General features: G+C 37.5%; 1 protein-coding gene across 1 annotated transcript in view; it reads left to right on the top strand.

Moving 5' to 3' along the window:
* The window catches only part of GOLPH3 (golgi phosphoprotein 3), a 56,445-nt gene that overhangs the window by 33,398 nt on the left and 1,998 nt on the right, over positions 1–21,049 (top strand). Inside the window, exons 2-3 of the mRNA XM_041748728.1 lie at positions 6,778–6,909; positions 11,406–11,520. Of these exons, the coding sequence (XP_041604662.1) occupies positions 6,778–6,909; positions 11,406–11,520 (247 nt within the window). The remainder of the gene's footprint in view (positions 1–6,777; positions 6,910–11,405; positions 11,521–21,049) is intronic.

Below are 21,049 nucleotides of genomic sequence, written 5' to 3'. Positions count from 1 at the left end.
GAGAGAGAGAGAGGGGCAGAGATACAGGCAGAGGGAGAAGCAGGCTCCATGCAGAGAGCCTGACCTGGGACTCCATCCAGGGTCTCCAGGATCACGCCCTGGGCTGCAGGTAGTGCTAAACCGCTGTGCCACCGGGCTGCCCTCTTTGTGTTTATCTAGTTTGGAGTTTGTTGAGCATCTGGATCTTAGATGATTTTTAAATAGGATTTCCTTTAGTTCTTACCCATTAACTTAGTAGAATGTCCCTCAGTTTGGATTTGTCTGTTGTGTAAATTTTTTTTTAAATGTATATCTTAGTGTATGTGTGTCTTCTTAATTCTTTTAGTGTATGTGTGTTTTTTTACTTTTGTAAAATTGGGGATATCAGGTTTAATTTGCTTTTGACTAGATGAGATTAATTAGGATGTGGCACTTAAATTGTTAAGTCCTTATTTGCCCTATTACAAATGATAATATGGGTAGGTTGGACTGATGTTTGTTTATGAAATAAGCAGGTGCACTTATAGTCATAATCATTTTATTTGAGATTTCTTAGTCTTAGTGCTTGTATGTGCTTGTGAGCAGAGAGAGGAACAGAGGGAGAGAAATTCAGGCAGGCTCCATCCATGCTCAGCCTAAACCCGGCTTGACCCTCCGTTCATAATCTTGAGTCAAAATCAAGAGTCAGATATTTAACTGACTGAGCCACCCAGGTGCCCTTAGTCCTGTTAACTTTCAGTTTGCTTCTGTTATTTTACTTGTAATGAAAAGTGTGTAAATAAGTTACATAAATCTTTCTGTACATATTTCCTGACTAAAGGTCCATAAGAACTTTTTTGATTGTGAACTTTAACAGTATGAACATTTAAAGAGGGTTTTTATGTATTAATGCATAATGATGTCATGTATGTATGTATACATAAAATTTCAACTTAGGAACATACTTTATACTATTTTGTACCTCTTTTTCATGTTATAGGTATATATATCATGTTATATGAGGGAAAATTGTATAATACTTCTAGTTGTATCCTTTTTATGATATTTACATGATACTCTGGTTGTATCCCCTCTTCCAGTATAGTTTACATACAGTGTTATATTTCTGGTGTATAATATAATGATTCAACAGTTCTATACATTACCCAGTTCTCATCATGAAAGTGTACTCTTAATCCCCTTCACCTATTTCACCTATACTCCCACCCACCTCGTCCTTTGGCAGCCATCAGTTCTCTATAGTTAAAAGTTTGATTTTTGGTTTGTTTCTTAAATTCCACATATGAATGAAATCCTATAATACTTGTCTTTCTCTGAATTACTTTACATAGCATTATACCCTCTAGATCTATCCATGTTCTTGCAAATGGCAAGATTTCATTCTTTTCATGGCTGAGTAATATTAGTGTGTGTACACATGCACCACATCTTCTTTATCCATCTATCAGTGGATACTTGGGCTGCTTGCATAACTTGGCTATTGTACATAATACAATAAACACAGGGGTGTATGTATACTTTTGAATTAATGTTTTGTGTTTTGGGGGTAAATATCCAATAATGTGATTACTGGGTTGTAGGGTTTTTCTATTTTTTGAGGAACCTCCATACTGTTTTCCACGGTGGCTGGACCAATTTAATTCCTAAACAGCAGTGCACGAGGGTACCTTATTCTCTGCATCCTCACCAAAACTAGTTTCTTGTGTTTTTGAATTTTGCCATTCTGACAGGTGTGAGTTCATATTTCATTGTGGTTTTGATTTACATTTCTCTGACAGTGAGTGATTCTGAGCATTTTTTAGGTGTCTGTTGGCCATCTCTGTGTCGTCTTTGGAGAAATGTCCATTCATGTCTTCTCATTTTTAATTGGGGTATTACTTTTTGATGTTGAGATATATCATTTGTCAATATCTTCTTCCATTCTGTAGGTTGTCTTTTAGTTTTGGTGGTTGCTTCCTTTGCTGTGCAGAAGCTTTTTATTGGGTTGATTTTTTTTTTAAGGTCTTATTTATTATTAGAGCATGAGTAGGGGGGACAGGCAGGGGGAGAGGAAGAAGCAGACACCTTGCGAAGTAGGGAGCCTGACACTGGGCTCGATCCCAGGACCATAGGATCATGACCTGAGTGGAAGGCAGATGCTTAACTGACTGAGCCACCCACATGCCCCTATCTAGTTGATTCTTGAACAACAAAATGTTTCTCATTACGCACTTCTGGAGCTCGTAACTCAAATGGTGGAACTCCGTGTTTGCATTTTTAGGGGCCCAATAAAACACCATCTTCTCCATTCAAATTGAGCCTCTGGAGAGAAATGGAATCAGGCAACTAGAGATCCAAATAAGTATCCTCTTATCGTTGAGGAAAAGCTATGTTGGAGGTTGTTGCTTGGACATGTAGAATGTCGGGCTTTTTTGTAGTCTTTGTCCCCTAAATTTAGAACTTGGAACTTCCCACCAAGGGAAGAATTGTGTCTGCAGAGCATGTCCACAAAATCATTGCCTCATTTGTTATTGTACCATTCATTCTTTCTGCTTGGCTCCTTGCTTCTGAATGACATACTATAAAATAAAGGTAATTTATCTCAGTTTATGTTCCACAGCCTTCTCAGAAGGTCTGTCCTAAAGTTTGGGCATTTGTCTGAGGACTCTGTTATGCCAGGGACTCTGAACAACAAAAGTTTCATTGAAGGACTCTGTAATTAATTTAGCAGGCATCCCATTGGGAAAGTTTCTACTTAGCTGGTTATTATTTATTGTTATTAAAGGAGATGGTGAAAGGCAAGTAGAAGTGCTTTGAATTCATTTCCAGGGCCCTTGGATTCCTTGTCTCTTGTGTTCTATTCTTAGTTTTGTTGATGGCCTTGTGAGCTGCACATGGTATGTGTGTGTGTGTGTGTGTGTATTTTAAAGCATTTATTTATTCATGAGAGACACAGAGAGAGAAGAGACAGAGACACAGGCAGAAGGAGAAGCAGGCTCCATGCAGGGATCCCGACGTGAGACTCGATCCTGGGGTCTCCAGGATCATGCCCTGAGCCAAAGGCAGACGCTCAACCACTGAGCCACCCAGGTGTCCCAGCACATGGTATCTTTAAATGTACCTTTTAAAAACTTTATAGCATCCCAGCTTATCAGTACGACCATATTGGAGTCTTAGTACATCCTCTATTCTTGTATGTTCCCTCTTGTTTTGGGCTCATGAACCAAATGAGGTCACGTCTCTCTGAATTTTGTGGGAATATCCCTGCCACTCCTGTCCTTGTGTTTGAAAATATTGGAACTGGTTTTTGATCACAAACTTGTAGGGCCCCAAAGTAATTTTCTAACCTCCAGTTGTTTCTTGTACAGTGAGTTGGGGACATCCCCAAGGTCCCATGGCTGCTGGTATTTCTAGGGCAGCTGCTACTGCTTCATCAGTAAGTTGGTCAGTGGTTCTCCCTTAGTGTGACCCTGCACTTTGAGTGCCTATCCTTAGACCAGCCACGGACAAGAAGATGTTCCATTGCTGGCGGTAGGATCTCAAACTCATTAAGAGATCTGAGATGATTATTGACTTCTAAGTGCCAGAGCTGTGTGGTGTCCCCGAATACATAGTCATTATTGGGGCCTCTTTACCTTCTTTACAGCATGGTTGCAAATGTAGCTAGTTGTGCCTTTTGAGCCAAATTGTAAACTCTTTTATATTTCCAAGTCTTCCTCACCTGTTATTTTTAATGTGGCTGGCTTGCGCTGCTTAACAGATAAGGTATATTTTTATGGGGCATAAACACATCATTGCCCTGAAAATATAAGCATCCTATGTGGATTACAGGTTCTTGTAATTGTTTCAGAGATTAATGGTTTGAGGATGAAATCCTTTGGGCAGTGGTTGTTATTGATCTGCCCTTGTAAAATCTTTTTCACTGAGAAGGCAGGTGGTTTGGCAGCCTGCCTGGATATGGTTATTCAGTCATCCAGTCTTGTACTGAGTTTTAAGTACTCCAAGTAACCTTGCCACATGTCTCTTCTCTCTTCCATGGATTTAAGTTAGTTCAGTAGCTATAATATGACATTTCCTTTAAGGTACCATCTTATTTTGAGATGCATCCCAATTTTAGAGATTGGAGATTTTATTGAAAAAAAAAATGGACACAAACATCACTGTGTAAATTTAAGGTGTAGTGCATGATGGTTTGATTTACAAATACTGTGAAATACCTTCTAAATAGATCTAGTTGAAATTCATCACCGCATATAGAGACTGTAAGCTTTTAAAATGTATGTTTTGGGATTGATGAAATGTAGTTTTAAGATTGGCACTAGAGATGAAAAGATTGAAGGGCTCCTTGGCATTTATAATTTTGAGTAATTTCTTCACCACTGCTGGTCTGTCGTACATGTGTTGTGGCATGAATTCACTGCAGACTCTTGCTGGCCTACATCACAGCCAGATTGACTGGACTTTCATACAGTCTACTGCTTTTCCTCTGATATACTTAATTTCAAGGATGGCATTGTCCTCATTCAGTTATACCATTCAGATTTTTAAAATCTTGCCCTTCTTAGTATTTCTTTCTCTCTCTCTCTCTCTCTCTCTCTCTCTCTCTCTCTCGCTTCCCTCCCCCCACCTGGTTAATTCCTGATCATGTTTTGCTATAGGTCCATGCCCATTTGTCAGCTTTCCCATGTGAATTTAATTCTATTTAAGTATATGTCTTTTAGTGGTAATGCCCCAAAGCCATTCACTTAAATGTAGATCTTTATTATTTTTTTTATTTTTTATTTTTTTAAATTTTTATTTATTTATGATAGTCACAGAGAGATAGAGAGAGAGGCAGAGACACAGGCAGAGGGAGAAGCAGGCTCCATGCACCGGGAGCCCGACGTGGGATTCGATCCCGGGTCTCCAGGATCACGCCCTGGGCCAAAGGCAGGTGCCAAACCGCTGCGCCACCCAGGGATCCCCAAATGTAGATCTTTAACATCTGTCATTAAAGACTCCATTTTGCTAACATCTCTGGGTATACCATTACCCTCTGAGCAGTTGAGATGGAGACATATTTCATCCTCTGCTAGCAAATGTGAGCTTTTCAATACTATACATCTAGAATTTCCAGGCTTGTAGTCAGAGACAGGGTGTGGTACTGTCCACATGCATTACTGCCTCACAAGGGGTATTTTGTTGTATACAGTTTGTAAAGGCTTACCTGGGAGTTCCAGCTGTATGTCCAGTTGAGTAGAAGCCAGACATCTGTAACTTTGGTTTCATGTGGAATCCATGCCCAGGCCTTCCAGGGCTTTAATTGGTGTGAGTACACAGGCCATGGATTTTTAAGTAGCCTCTGTAACTCATTGGTCTTACTAAAATCACCTTGCTGAACCGCTGGCAGTCTTACTTTACTCAGACCCCTACCATTTATTAAGTTTAAAAGCATTCTCTTGAATCCAGTTTCTGCTTTGCCTGCCTCATATTTAAATTGGCCTCTAAACCGATACTTTGTTTATCCCTTTGTGGCTCCCTTGATCCTAATTCTCACTTTCCCAAAGCCTTTTCCCTTAGGAGTGGGCTTCATTAGGCTAATTTAATAAGTCCCTGTGTCAATAGAGGAATCCAGGGACTTTGACGGTTGGTCAGTCATCTTCTGATACATAGGCTGATGTGACCTGGCAAAGTACCAGGATTGATCTTGAGAAAGTGACAGAACCAAAGGATTAGGCCCCTACCGAATCCTAGGCTCTCCATTCTTCACAGAATTGATTGGCCTGCTCTTTTTCCTACCAAGATTATATGTTACCCTGTTCTGAGAACCAAAATTTGCTTTTTCCTCAGAGTTGGGTACTTCAAATTAGTAGGTGGCAGAGTTCATGGCTTCATATTTTGGGGAACTCCAATTATTCACTCTGAAAAAGTGCCTAGACTTCATCTGGTTGATTTAAGTATCCCCAGATCTTCTAGATATCTGGCAGTCTCTATTCTATCTGGTTTTTCTTCCACATTGGTTGTTGCCCATAAATTTCTCTTGGGTGAGGGAGGGGGAGTGCATCTAAATCTCTTTACAATGTTTGTTATTCAGAACTTTGGGCAGTGGGCCCTGAGATAAATTTCCTAATACATATTCTCTCAAAATTAGCTTTGTTTTTATACTAAAAGGCACTGAATGAATGTTTTAATTCTCTGAGGCCACATTGGCTAGATTGTTTTTCCTGAGCTTAAACTTGCCCACCAGTACTAATAATAAGCCACTATCATCAGAGGTTAACTGAGTGAATGAGCTGGGTCCTTGGAATCTGAAAGAGCCTAGTAAACATAATTTCATGAAGAATGAAAGACATTGTACTTTAAACCTCTGGCTTCCTTTTTGGCTTCCTTTTTAAAAAAGATTTGTATTTATTTACTTATGAGGGAGGAGGGAGACGGGCGGAGACAGGGGCAGAGACATAGGCAGAGGGAGAAGCAGGCTCTCTTTAAGGAGCGCAATGTGGAACTCAATCTTGGACTCTGGGATCATGCCCTGAGCTGAAGGCAGATGCTCAACCGCTGGCTGAGCCACACAGGCACCCCAGAGCCTCTGACTTACAAAGCTATTTGTTTATCTGCATGTAAGGATTAGTGATGAAAAGACAAACACCTGAAAAATCTAGATTAATCTAGATTATAATAATCGTAATTTTTAGTACTTTATTTAAAATTACAAATTATGAAAAGACATATAAGGCACCAAAAATAACTTGGGCTTAGGCTATTTCTATTTTTTTTGAATCTGAATTCAAAGTAAATTAACTATTTTGTTTTCTTTCCCTCCCTTTTTTTTTAAACTAGGGTTACACATCATTTTGGAATGACTGTATATCATCTGGATTACGTGGCTGTATGTTAATTGAATTAGCACTGAGAGGAAGGTTACAACTAGAGGCTTGTGGAATGAGACGTAAGAGTCTGTTAACAAGAAAGGTAAGAAGAATGCTAAATAACATCTCCCTTTTAAAGAGTTTGCTACCTAAAAACGAAAGTTTCTATTAACAGATATAAAGAAGTAAAGAGGAAGTTGATTTTAAAGTTAAGACTTTATTGGAAGTCATGTTTCTATGTGTTTTTTGCATTGGTTTCTTGGTTCTTTGTACATAATGACTAATGTAATTTGTTGTGAGGCTCACTGGCCACTACATCTTACATATTCAGAAAGACTCCAAACTTCATTGCTGCTTCTTAAAGCCACACTTTGGAAAGACTCTACTTAACTTTGTTTTAAAACTCAAAAGTGTTACCATGCAAGTTAACTATCCATAGGCTGTTGGGCTTTTTAGCAGAATATGAGTACTTTTTACATCTCTGCCTTCACTACTGTGTAGGACTGTGTAAATAGTTATTTTTGGCTAGTTTTTAGAATTTTGGTGGGAAGATTTTATTTATTTGAGAGAATGAAAAAGAGATCACGAGCAGGGGGAAAGAGCAGAGGGAAAAGCAAACTTCCTATTGAGCAGGGAGCCTGACATGGGGCTCGATCCCAGGACCCTGGGATCATGACTTGAGCCAAAGGCAGATGCTTAACTGACTGAGCTACCCAAGTGCCCCAACATCTCCATATCTAATTTAATGTTATCTCGTCTATAAAGATTTACTAGGGATTAGGTTCCAGGGGTTAGGACATGACACCTCTTGGGGTTGACTTTTCAACTTGCTTTTATTAGTTCTCTTAGTTATTTCTTTTGGCATTTATGTCCATATTATGTCCATATTTGTAAATGAGCTTATACTGCCATCTCTCACTTTTTTAAAAGATTTTATTTTTAAGTAATCTTTATATCCAGCGTGTGACTTGAACTCACAATCCCAAGATCAAGAGTCACATGCTCTACCCACTGAGCCAGCCAGGCAACCCTGCCATCTCTTGATAAATCAGTTTGAAATGCTTTTTACTTTCTATTAGAAAAGATGAGGAAAAAAAAAAGTTGAATATTTGTCTTTCTTACCACTTACCTCCATCCCCAACATTCCTAATAGAGTTATGTCATAATTTTTTGTAAAACCATATGATTGTTTTATATTATTATATAAATCCTGTAGAGTTTGGTTATATCCTATGATATTTTCCTTTTTTTTTTAAAAAAAAAGATTTTATTTATTAGAAGGAGAGAGCTAGAGAGCACAAACAAAGGGGGCTAGGGGGAGACGAACAGAGGGAGAGGGAGAAGCTGGTTCTTCCTTACTGAGCAGAGAGCCAAGGGGGGCTATATTCCAGGACTCCGGGATCATGACCTGAACTGAAGGCAGATACTTGAAGGGCCACCCAGGTGTCCCTCAATTTTTTTCTTTAAAGATTTTATTTGTTTGACAGCAAAAGCAGGGGGAGCAGCAGGCAGGGTGAGGGAGAAGCAGGCTCCCTGCTGACCAGAAAGCCTGACAATGGGGCTCGATTCTAGGACCCTGACGGGAGGCAGATGCTTAACCAACTGAGCTTCCCAGATGCTCCTCATTTTTTTTATAGTTTTAAAATTTTTCTTTAAAAAAAAAAAAAAATCTTTTCTATGTACTTTTTTTTTTTTTTTCTTACATGCTCCCTCAGAGAAAAACTAGCATTATTAGTTTTCAAATGTCCAAATACATAAGGTAACTACATTAGAATTTACCTTGTGCTCCAGTCTGGACTGGTTATGGTTTGGTTCTATTGGGACTTCCTGTCACATTTTATTTTAACTCTCTGTTTTCTGGATCTAATATTTTTTTCATCCTTGTGGGAGGAAAATGTTTTGAGACTTTGTGTGCTTGAAAATTTCTTTACCTCATTTTTATTTGACAGTTTGGGAATAGAATGTTAGATTTCAGTTATTTTCCCACGGAAGTTTGAAGTTATTTCCCCATTGTCCTCTAGTATACAGAGTTGCTGTTAATGTCTGGTGCCATTTTGATTTTCATTCTTTGTGCGATACCTGTTTGCCTGTCTGGAAGCATTTCAGATTTTCTGTTTGTCCCTCGTGTTCTGAAGTTGTATACCTTGATGTGGATCTTTTAAAATTCATTATGTTGTGCTCACTTTGGCAGCACATATATTAAAATTCATTATGCATGGACTCTTTGAGTATAGAAATATTTAGTTTTGGTTTTAGAAAGTTTTCTTTTTTCTTCTTTGCTCTATTTTCTAGAACTCTGTTTGATATGGACTCTTGACTAGTCCTTTTTTTCTTTCTGTTTCTTAATTTCCTAGCTTTATTAAGATATAATTGGCATTCTCTTGGCCTCGGCCTCTCTCTCTCTCTCTCTCTCTCTCTTTTTTTTTTTTTTTAAGCCCTCTCTTGAATTTTCTGTGTGGTTCTAATATTTTTGATTTCCAGGAGCCTTTTTTTTTTTAAATCATGACCTCTTGTTTCATGGATGTAATTTTCTTTTTAAATTTCTAATAATATTATGGTTCTTTTGAAAATTTCTTTTATCTGTTTCTTCAAGTTATTTTCTATCTTGGTTTCTTTGGTATTGAAGGTTTTCTTTCAGTGTCTTGTCATTCTTGGTTAACTGTTCATATTTAAGAATGAGGTGCCACTCTAAGATGAAATACACTAAATAGAAATTAAAGGTGTGGGAAGGGCATATTTACTAGTGGGCCACACATTGCTGAATTTTATTAAGGGCTTTAGAGCTACTCTGAGGCATTGAAGAGTTTTAAGCAGAAAGCGTAAGAGATCATGATAAGATTTGCTCTTTAGAAAGATAAGTGAGAATGGATTGAAAAGGGCTACAACTAGTTTGGGGAAACTAGTTAGTTAGGAAACTTAATCCGAATGAGAGATAAAGATAATAATTGAAGAGGTGATGGAGAAGAGTAGTCCATCTGCGAGAGATGGAGGGGACAGAATTTCATAAGAAAGATCTGCCTATACCCAGGTTATTGTGACTGGATACGACATGTGTCTCCGAGTGGGTCTGAGGTGGATGTTGAGGCCAGATTGCAGTGAATTTAAGGAGTAAGTGGGAGGTCAGAACAGGTGGCGTGTCCACATTATATAAGCAAACAACTTTTTTCTGTGAAGTTTCTCCTTTTTTCTTGCTCTCTCTGACCGCTTAGTAAAAGCATGGTCCAGAGTAGTACCATCCAATAGAACTTTCTGTGATGATGAAAATGTTCTATATCTGCCAACACCATAGCCACTAGCCCCATGTGTCTGTGAGCTAGACACTTGAAATGTGGCAAGTGAGATTGAGACATGTAAGTAAAAACACACTGGATTTTAAAAAATTTAAAAATTGGAAATTTTTAAATGGAAAAAGAATGTAGAATATCTCAACTTAAAAATATTACATGTTAATATTTTGGCTAATAGTGGGTTAAATATCTGAAAATTAATTCCACTCATTTCTTTTCCTTTTTAATGTAACTGCAAATATTTAAAAAGAGATTTGTGGCTTGCATTTTTGTTCTAATTATATTTCTGTTGGGTCACGCTTTCTCAGAGACATATCGTTGTATATTTTTTAGCCTTTCAGAAGATTGAGCAGAAAGGTGAAGGATACATGTTGAGGACAAGTTTAAGGGAGAACTGCTGCATTTAAAAAATATTATTAAATTTTATGACATTTTAATAGCTAACATAAAGTTAATGTAACAGATTAAAGTTTGATATTACAGAATTTCAACTAGAAATTTGTTGCTTAGCCAAGAACCCAGTGAAGGCTGCAGAAATTTAATACTTGGCTAAAGCAGTATATGACATTTTCTTCCCTCATTTCCCACCTCTGTATTTTTCCTTTGTATTTTTCCACTGTTAGATGGATTCTCTACCTGTCTTAGCTTTAAAAAGTTTTGTAGTGTTTAAAAATTTTGTTACCAAACCTTTTGGTATTTTCAAGGTTTTTGCTAGTTGTCACATTTTGAAAAAAATTTTTCACCCCCAAATTATATTTAATATTTAAATTTTTGTTTTTCATTGTGGTATAAGCTTTGAGGAGCCAAGTCTTATTTAATTTTTAATTCTAATTGGTTAGCCAGTTGTTTCAGTAATACCTATTGAAAAATTCATTTCTCCACTGCTGGAAAATGCCTCCTTTATCATATATTGAATTGACTATATAATTGTATATAATTTTGTTTTTGTAAGTAATAAATGTTTAAAAAATGAGTTTCTTGATTAAATAGCCCAAAGTTAGCAATGAAAAGAATTAACAGTGAGTAAAAACTGTTCTAGCCTTTTGCTTTACTAATTCTTGCACAGGAACTTTATTTTCATTCATTACTGTGCCAAATCTGGTTAGGTTAAATATTGGATTTCTTTTCTTTCTTTTCTTTTTTTTTAATGTTGTATTTCTTAATAGAGAATTTAAAATCTGAACCTTGACACTAGGGGCTTTAAGTATAATGAATTGAACTATTTGTATAATTGTTTAAGTTTTTCATTTAAAGAGATGAAGTCAGAAGAATGAATTAGTGAATCATTTCATTCTTATTGATTACATTTTAGGTGATCTGTAAGTCAGATGCTCCAACAGGGGATGTTCTTCTTGATGAAGCTCTAAAGCATGTTAAGGAGACTCAACCTCCAGAAACGGTCCAGAACTGGATTGAATTACTTAGTGGTAAGCTTTTGTGTATAAACTAAAAGCTGAATTCTGTTTAAAAGACTTGTAAAAGTTTAAAATCCTTTTGAGAGGAACTTACACAAAATGGCCAAAAGCTTGTTTATTTAAGCAGACTTGAAAGTTATTAGTCACCAAATGGAGAAACTAGTGGTTTTAAAAATTTCACCCCCTTTTAACAAGACTGAGCAGTTAGATGTTGAGTAAAACATAATATTCTTCCTTAGGACTTCTACCATTCTTTATCAAAATTATCTCAAGCTACCTTGCACTGGGTAGACGAAGTTCAGCTGTGCTAACAACCAACCCTCAAACCTCAGTGGCTTTTAACAGATGACTTCTTACTCATGTTATACGTAGTCACAGGCTACCTCATCTCACTTGGGCAGCTAGGCAGGCAGAAGAGCTGCCGCCATCTGGAGCGCTGGCTGTCACTGTCATAAAGGGAAGAGTAGCATAGCCAATCACTCAGGCTTGTCAGTTTGCTTTCATAAAGGACGTGTGGTTCTGGTTTTGTTGGTCAGAGCAGGTCACATGGCCTTCCCTAACTTTAAGGAGACAGGACAGTGCAGCCTAGGAAGAGAACCTGAAATACTTGGTTGACAGCCCTGGTGACTACTGCATTTACATTAAAGTTAGTTGTATATTTGCCTAATCTAGGTAAGAAAGCTTTGAGTATCAGACATAAATTCTCTTGCTGTTCCTCTTTACCATTACATAAAACATCACTTCTGCATACAGGTATTATTTCATGTTCAAGCACATTACTCTTTAACTTTTAAGAGCATTTGGATTTTGTTAGATTGGTAACTAATGTCATTTTTTTCACTTACAGTTTTTTTTTTTTCTTAACTTTCTAAAAATAATCCTATTGTAAGAATGTTCTCTCAGTAAAAGATTTTGAGTTTTGCTTTGCATCTTTGTTTACTTAAAAATTGGATACACATACTCCATTCTTAGCTAAAAGGCAATAGTGGGCACTTCACACTTCTGGCAGTGTTTGTTCATTCTTCTTACTGATAGGAAACAGACTTATTCACAAGGTATTTTTGATTAACTTTGTGAATTTTTTTTTTCTTTTGGCCTTCCTCTTGTAGATCTTCTAATAAAGATTCTTTTTACTTTATTGAGTAAGAGAAACTTGAACTCAACCCCTATTCCCCATTGGTGCTTGTGATATTGGTATTACGTTCAATTACAATTTCTTTTGCAGGAGTCTTTCAAGATTACTTTCTTGCTTAGCACCTACCATCACTATATGTCCCATTGCCCAGCATGTTGTCAACCCTCTTTGGGTTAGCCTTACACTTAAGCCTTTTGGTGACATATGGCCATTTAGCAGAGACTCAGTGAGGCTCTTAACATTAACTCCATATGTTAAGTATTAGCAGAAACTTTTTCAGGAAAAAATAGAAGTGCTAATAAATTCTTACTGTTCCCTGATGGATCATTTTTTAGAAATATTTTTTTTTATTTATTTGAGAAAGAGTGAGTGAATGAGAGAGAACATGAGCTTGGGGGGGCGGGTGGCACAGAGTGGGAGGGAGAAGTAGACTCCTTATTGTGCAGGGAGCCTGATACGGGCCTTCACCCTGGCACTCTAGTAACATGACCTGAGCTGAAGGCAAACCCTTGACTGACTGAGCGCCAGGTGCCCTGATGGATCATTTTGTGTTTTCTCTGGAGATCACCTAAGCAGTCTTCGGGTCATGCTCATGTTGGCCCATTATCACTTCTGGTAGTGCAAATTAGGATTTGTAGTTGAGGTCTCAACTGGCTAAAGGAAGGTTTTTCAAAGTTGTAGTTAATTTTTTTGGCAGGCAGGTCAGAGTGGTGTTCTTTTATGGAATGTAGTTGGGTCCTGCATTAATGTTAATGTTATTGATACCCACTTTAGCGCTGTTTAGCACTGTGGAGATGTTTTCAGACCCTTCGTTCATCAGCAGTCTTTTTTTAAATTTATTTATTTATTTATTTATTTATTTATTTATTTATTTATTTATTTATTTATTTATTTATGATAGTCACACACAGAGAGAGAGAGGCAGAGACACAGGCAGAGGGAGAAGCAGGCTCCATGCACCGGGAGCCCGATGTGGGACTCGATCCCCGGTCTCCAGGATCACGCCCTGGGCCAAAGGCAGGCGCTAAACTGCTGCGCCACCCAGGGATCCCATCAGCAGTCTTTTTATATAAACTTACATCATACATGCTAATGGCACATTCGGGATTTGTTTTACTAATTTGTCTTAGACAACCAGATTTCCTTTGACATTTTATGTATCTGTCCTGCACATATGGTACTCAAGGACTATGTAATGCAAGTATGACATGCAGGGAGATTAACTCTCAGCATATAAGGTGGCTGTAACTTGTCTAGGATTCTATAAATGATTGAGCCAAGTTGGGCTGTTGTGCTGTTCTCACCTGATTGAAGAGTGGAAAGATGGCAGAAGTCTATAAGATTTTCTTAGAAGTATTTCAATATACTTAAGATTTTGTTTTACAAAATCTTTATAAAAAGTTATCTCATGGTACCTTATACTGGATAAGCTAATAAGTTAAGCTGTGGAAACAAGCAACCCCAAAGCCTTAGAAGCCTTAGGACTTCTCACCCATGCTAGGAGTCCATCATAGGCTATTTCATTCTTAATAAATGATTCTGTGTGTCCATTTGGATTCACAATTCAGTGTGTCCATATTTGGGTAGACTGAGGCTAAGACTTAGAACAGTTTTCAAAAAGCAGTATCATGTGAAGTTTAGGATGGCCATAAATGCTAGAATGTCACCTATGGCATCTTGGTCATGTGTCCTTGATGTATAATAGGAATGACCTGTAATTTCGGCTAAAAGTAGGGAATCCAGAATGAGAAAAGAGGGGAAAAAAAAAAGTACATTTCTTTTAAATTAAGAAAGCATCTACTTTCTGCCTAATGAAGGTACTGGTAGCTTGCTGATTTTTTTTTTTTTTTTTAAACACACACAACATAGCATTTACCATTTTGACTTTTTAAAAAATGTTCAGTTCTGCAGCTGGCTTGTTGAATTTTAAGTTGCTTCCAAGTAATGAGGAGTTTCAGATACCAGTTACTGCAGCTATACTGACCCAGGTGCTGTGAAACTCGAAGTGCTCCCATACTGTGAAAGCATCTTAAAGTCCATTTGGGGAACAGTTGTGTATTTGTAATAATTTGATAACAGATTAGAGTTTAACAATATGGTTCTCTGAAAGTGCAGTAGCTCAGAGAAAAAGAGAAATCAATCCTTGGGAGCTTTAGTAGTTGGAGGAGGAAGCAGAACTTGGCTTAGGTCTTTTTGAAGGGTGAGAATGAGACAAAAGAAGGATGTGCTCTTGTTCAGAGGGGCTAGAGGGAGTGGTAAAGCTGGTGGACCTGTCTGGCTTCGTGCAGCTAAGTCTGGGATTGCCTCTCGGTTGTCAGAAGTGTGGTACTGTGCTATATCTTGGGGGATATGTACAGAGGACGTTAGAGTCTATGTGCAGAAGAAGAGCTTGTTGGTCTGGTGGTTACCTCTGAGGCAGAGAAGGTGCACAGGGTTCCGTAAAGTATCTGACAGAGGGTTCTTGTTTACTTGAGGTGGGGGTACTCAGCGGTTCATATTACTATTATTTACAATATATATATATATATATTCTCGCTATATATTTATATGCTAAATCTACCAATATATTTTAAGCATTTATATATCTCACTAATTTAAAAATTAACAAATACATATTTGAGGCAAAGACTACTTCTTACTGTTTTTTTTTTTTTTTTTTTTTGGGACTACTTACTGTTTTTAATAAGTTTTTGACTTTCTTAAATTTTGACATGTAGTTAATCAGTTTGGTCACAAGGTGTCACTAGACTGCCAGATTTATGAACAAAGCTGCTTTTGGTTTTGTAACACTTGTCAAGGAATATCAAAGTTTTTTTGCAGCAGAATTATTAAGGTACCTGTCAGTATGTCATTTTCATTGAAGTAATTGTTGGGCAGTGGACATAAATAACCTTTTCTTCTCTGCAAATACTTCTCACAATTTCCTTTACAAAAAAGTGAACTACAAATACTTTCTATACATTTTAATTTGCTTGTGTAACTATAAAATCTTTTCACATCTTGAATAATTTAGGAACTGGGGAGTAACAATATGGATCACAGTAACATCTTTCAATCTAGAGTTTTGAACACTTAAGTTATCAGGCATTTATTACAACATATTTAAAAGGTATCTGATACTCTGCTTAAATTGAAGCAGCTAGCTTTGGTAGCTGTGATAGTTTAAACCTTTATTGTATATTCACTCATTAATTTCAGGAGTGACTTTATTCTTTGGATTTAGCTTAATTTATTATTTTTTAAAACAAAAACAGCGAGTCGCCTGGGTGACTCAGCAGTTCAGTGTCTGCCTTTGGCTCAGGGCGTGATCCTGGGGTACTGGGATTGAGTCCCACATCAGGCTTCCTGCATGGATCCTGCTTCTCCCTTGGCCTGTGTCTCTGCCTCTCTGTGTGTCTTTCATGAATAAATAAATAAAATCTTTAACAGAAGAAAAAATAAAACAAAAACAAATGTCAGGACGCTAATACACTTTCACTTTCAGTTATTTCTTTTCTTTTTTTTTTTTTAAGATTTATTTATTCATGAGAGACACAGGCAGAGGGAGAAGCAGGTTCTTCGCAGGAGCCCGATGTGGGACTGGATCCCAGATCCTGGGATCACGACCTGAGCCGAAGGCAGCCGCCCAACCTCTGAGCCACCTAGACATCCCTCCCTCAGTTATTTCATTGTACCTTTTTTGGGGGTGTCCAGAATAGTATTAAACAACATCTGCATATTACCCACATCGTTTCAGCCTTCTGCATATGATATTTCTTCATGTTTTCAAGTATCGGAGGAGGTCTGAGTAACATTTGTATTGGAGTGAGCTGGTGAGATTTCCCCTTTTGAGGGAGTTGCTGCAAAGGGAGATGGTATCTGAGCCCCTTTTTATTATTTCCTCTGGGGAAGAAACTAGCCCATAAGAAGGTCTGATGTAAGTGGAATGCCTTATTTGAAGGTGCTCCTGTGTTTGGGCTCTTCTCATTTTTAGTAGCAACGCTAAATTGTGGGTTAGCATATTTTGGAATTGAGAAATTTCTCATAGGAACTTTGTAATCATTACTTGTTCATTGATATATATTATTACTTGTTCATTGTAATATATAATAAGATTTAATTATAGATACAGTGTGGATAAACCTTAGTATGACTTTAGTACAGTAAAGAGCAAGTTTGTAAATTGCTAATCCTATTCATTTCCCATGAGAAAAAAAACATTATATACCCGCATTAGAGGGATTTTGTGTTTTTAGGTCTGCAGAGAGAAGTTTAACTGTGGATTTCTCAGAAGTTAATCCCCACCCCCACCCCATTTTTGAAACTAGATAGCCAAGATATTCTCTGAGGGATGGAATACCCTTCTGTTTGACTAGTGAGCTGCCAGGGAAAGGTACTTCTTTGATCATTGACAAATTATTATAAGCATAATTAATTAATTTTAAAGTTGAACTATAATTTTTATGGGCTTTTACATAAATATGCTGTTATTTTGTTTACTTAAATTTCCAAAAGTCAGAAGGCAGTTAGAAAACACAACCTAGCTAATTCTAGCTGAGTGTAGTAGGCTTCCTACCATGTGCCAATGATATTAGAAAACACAAACCCCAAACTGGTGAAAGGTACAGCAGACAGGTATTTGTTGGGGAGATAGTGGATTGGTACAACACCTAAAAAATGGAAATTGTAGCACCTGTGTCCAGGGCTCATTAAATTCTGCAAGTAATTGCTGCCCATTCACTTTGTTTCTTTTGCCTGTAATGGAGGCTTGCTGGCCTCCTCTCCCTCTCCTCTCTTTTTTCTCCCTCTCCTCTCCCCTCGCCTCCCTGATTTATCTATCTATCTATCTATCTATCTATCTATCTATCTATCTATCTATCGAGAGTGAGCAAGGTGGGGAGGGGCAGAGGGAGAAACAGACTCCCTGCTGAGTCGGGAGCTTATTCAGGGATCAACTCTGGGCTTGATCCCAAGACCCTGAGATCATGGCCTGAGCCAAAGGCAGACACTTAGGTGACTGAGCCACCCAGGTGCCTCTCCTCTTTCTTTCATAGGATGTTGAATCCTGTGGGATTTCGAGATTTGGCTTGAAAGTTCTTTCTCCTGTAACTTCCCTAGTAATGCCCCCTTACATCACCCAAATAATTTCTTACTCCCTTGGGCTCCTTGTTCATACTGTTTTTATGGTCATACACATCTTAGTCTTGCCAGGATAATTAATTATATTAATGAATGTTTCCCTCACCCGATTTAAAATTTTTTCAGTTAGAAATGTCTTAACTTATGTTCATATTCTTAGTACCTAATTTGATTTTTTTAGACCATTGTGAATACATTAAATTCTATCAGAGTGCTGATTCTGTACATGGATAAATAATAGCTAACATTTGTTGAGTGTTAACTACGTATGAGGCTCTGTTCTAAGAACTTGATTTGTCTTTAACTCATTTAATCCTCATAATAACCTGATGGGGTGGGTAGAGTTGTTATCTTGACTTTACAGATGAGGAAACAGAGGAATGGAGAAGTTAAGAAACCTTGTCCAGGGTCGCACAGCTAGAACATGACCAAGTTGGAATTCAGATCTAACCAGTCTGGCTCCAGAGCTTGCCTGTTATAACCAGTTATGTAATAATGCTTCATCAAGTAACTTTTAATAATTTCTTATCATTGAATATAGGTATGGGCTTGTTTAACACTAGAAATTGAAATAAATAGAATTTCATTTCTTAATGAGTTACATTTTTCTTTTATACTGTTAGGTTTTAAAATAGGGTCCCAAATATATTTCTTCCCTTTTTTAAGGTTACCAAGGAAATTGAATGCAGTGATTGTTTTTCTTTTGTGGAAACTGATTTGCTAGGGTTTTTATGAAAAATATTATTTTTTGGGATCCCTGGGTGGCGCAGCGGTTTAGCGCCTGCCTTTGGCCCAGGGCGCGATCCTGGAGACCCGGGATCGAGTCCCACGTCGGGGTCCCGGTGCATGGAGCCTGCTTCTCCCTCTGCCGGTGTCTCTGCCTCTCTCTCTCTGTGTGTGACTATCATAAATAAATAAAAATTAAAAAAATATTTTTTTAATGCAGGAGGTGATTTTAATTTAATAATTCATGGTACCGATCCTTCATTATTTGAGTTTTTTTTCAAATCCCTAGTTTTTTGGAGTGAATCACAAAATGCAAAGTGGCACTTCCAGATCATTTATTCTTTTAAAAGAACAGCTCTTATTTTCTCTTCATTGCATTTATGGTTTCCTTTAAATTATTTAGATATTTATAATAGCTGTTTTATAGTTCTTGTCTACTAATTCTGTCCCCTGTCATTTCTGGGTCATGTCAGATTTGGTTCATTGTTGCTGAAGTTTCCCCCCCTTGGTTTGAGTCACATTTTTGCAGGGCTAGTAATTTTTATTGGTTGTTGGGCATTGTGCTGTGTTGTTGAGTTTTGGATTCTGTTTTTCTTTAAAGAGTGTTGAAATTTGTTTTGGTAGGTAATTAAGTTACATGTGGATCACTGTTTTTAAGCTTTATTAGGCCAGGTCTGGAACAGTCTTTTCTCAAGGGCTAATTTAGGCCTCTTCCTAAGGTGTGATCCTTTTGGAGTCCCTTCTGAATACCCTGAGTGGTCAGTGAGAGCTTTACACTCCGTCTGCTTTGGCACTCAAATTTGCCCCAGCCCCGAGTGAAGCCTTAGAGTTGTTCAGCTTACAGCTTTGAGGTAGTTTTTCTTTGCCTAGCCTTGCGGAGTTACTTACCTTAACTTGTGTGGCTTTGTTTTCAGATATACTCAAAAGAACATCATACAGATTTCTAGAGCTCTAGTTCTGCATAGCTCCCTCTTTTCTAGTACTCTGCCTTTGTATTTTAGCTGCCTTAGCTTTCTGGAACTCTGGTCCTCTGTACTTTTTAAATTTTAAAATTTGAATTAAAAATTTTGTTTCTGCCTGTTTAAACACAGTATTATCCCTGTACTCTGTTTTTGAGGTCTCTTTTCCTGCTTTGCTGCCTGGTATGTGCTTTTAGATAGTAAACTTGGGCAGTAGTGTGGCTCACTTAGGTTTTACTAAAGGGTCACAGCTTAGGACTACCTTTGACTAGCATTAGAAAACAGTTGTTTCATATATTTTCGTATATTTTATCCAGGTTTCTATTTGTGTAAGATCAGTAGTCTAATTATATAAGTCCAGGACTGATTACTCTTACCATAGCCATATTCTTTAGTCATATGGTAAAATACTCTTGTTTATGGCCAACTGAATAGTATATTTCAAGATAGCACTGTTCACTAGAACTTTCTATGATGATGGCAGTGTTCTGTTTCTATGCTGTCCAGTCAGTAAACACTAGCCATACATGGCTGTTGAGCCTTTTGGCACATGGCTAGTACAACTGAAGAACTGAATTTTTTTTATTGATTTAAATTTCATAGCCCTTTGTAGTTAGTGGTTAGACCAATATAGTTGTTTTCTCTCAGTATTATAAAATTCAGCCTTGGGATCCCTGGGTGGCGCAGCGGTTTGGCGCCTGCCTTTGGCCCAGGGCGCGATCCTGGAGACCCGGGATCGAATCCCACGTCGGGCTCCCGGTGCATGGAGCCTGCTTCTCCCTCTGCCTATGTCTCTGCCTCTCTCTCTCTCTGTGACTATCAAAAATAAATAAAAAATTTAAAAAAAAAAATAAATAAATAAAATTCAGCCTTATAGCTGTTGCATATAAGTGCCTGTGTTTGATCTTTAATGTGTTCTACTTTAGAGAATTGCTATCATATATATATTTTTTTAACTAAAAAAAATAGTTACATGTTCCTTGGAGATCATTTGGAAAATACAGAAAGTACAAAAAAGAAAATTTGTCACACATAATCCCGGAGAAAACCAAGGTTAATATTTTGATACGTTTCCTTCCAGTCTTCTATAGAGAAAAGAATTATCTTAGTGAAAATTGTTTGCTTTTATTTTAAATATTTCGGTTTTGAAAGGAAATGTGCATAGGCAACAAGATTAAAATAGTGAAAATGTTTTTTCGTTCTAGAGTTAGCTTTATATTATTTGTCATCAAAGAATAGCATGTCTAAACTAGGCTTTCCTAGCTTTGTAGTTTGGGCATATGTAGCAGTTTCTGGAATAGCATATTAATCAGGAAACTTTTTTTCTTTTGTGTTATGTTGCACATTGGTGTTCTAATAGAAACATTTTGCCATGTCTGCTTTTTGACAACAGCTGAAGAGAGGCCAAATATATTTAAGTTAGCTTATTTCCACATTAGGGTAACTGGTTTGAAGACTGCTTTTAGGTTGGTTCTTTAAGTGTTGTGCCTGAAAATGTGCCAGGTGGTTAGAATCTGCAGACCTCAAGGGCTCATGGTTTAGTTGGCAAGAAAAGTAGTTGGGTTTTCTTCTATTTCTTTAAAGGCCGGAAAATACCCAAGTT

Source organism: Vulpes lagopus, chromosome 3 (genome assembly GCF_018345385.1).
Source record: "Vulpes lagopus strain Blue_001 chromosome 3, ASM1834538v1, whole genome shotgun sequence".
NCBI classification, from domain to species: Eukaryota; Metazoa; Chordata; class Mammalia; order Carnivora; family Canidae; genus Vulpes; species Vulpes lagopus.
The sequence above is the reverse complement of the archived record's forward strand: the minus strand, read 5'-3'. Positions and strand labels throughout refer to the sequence as shown.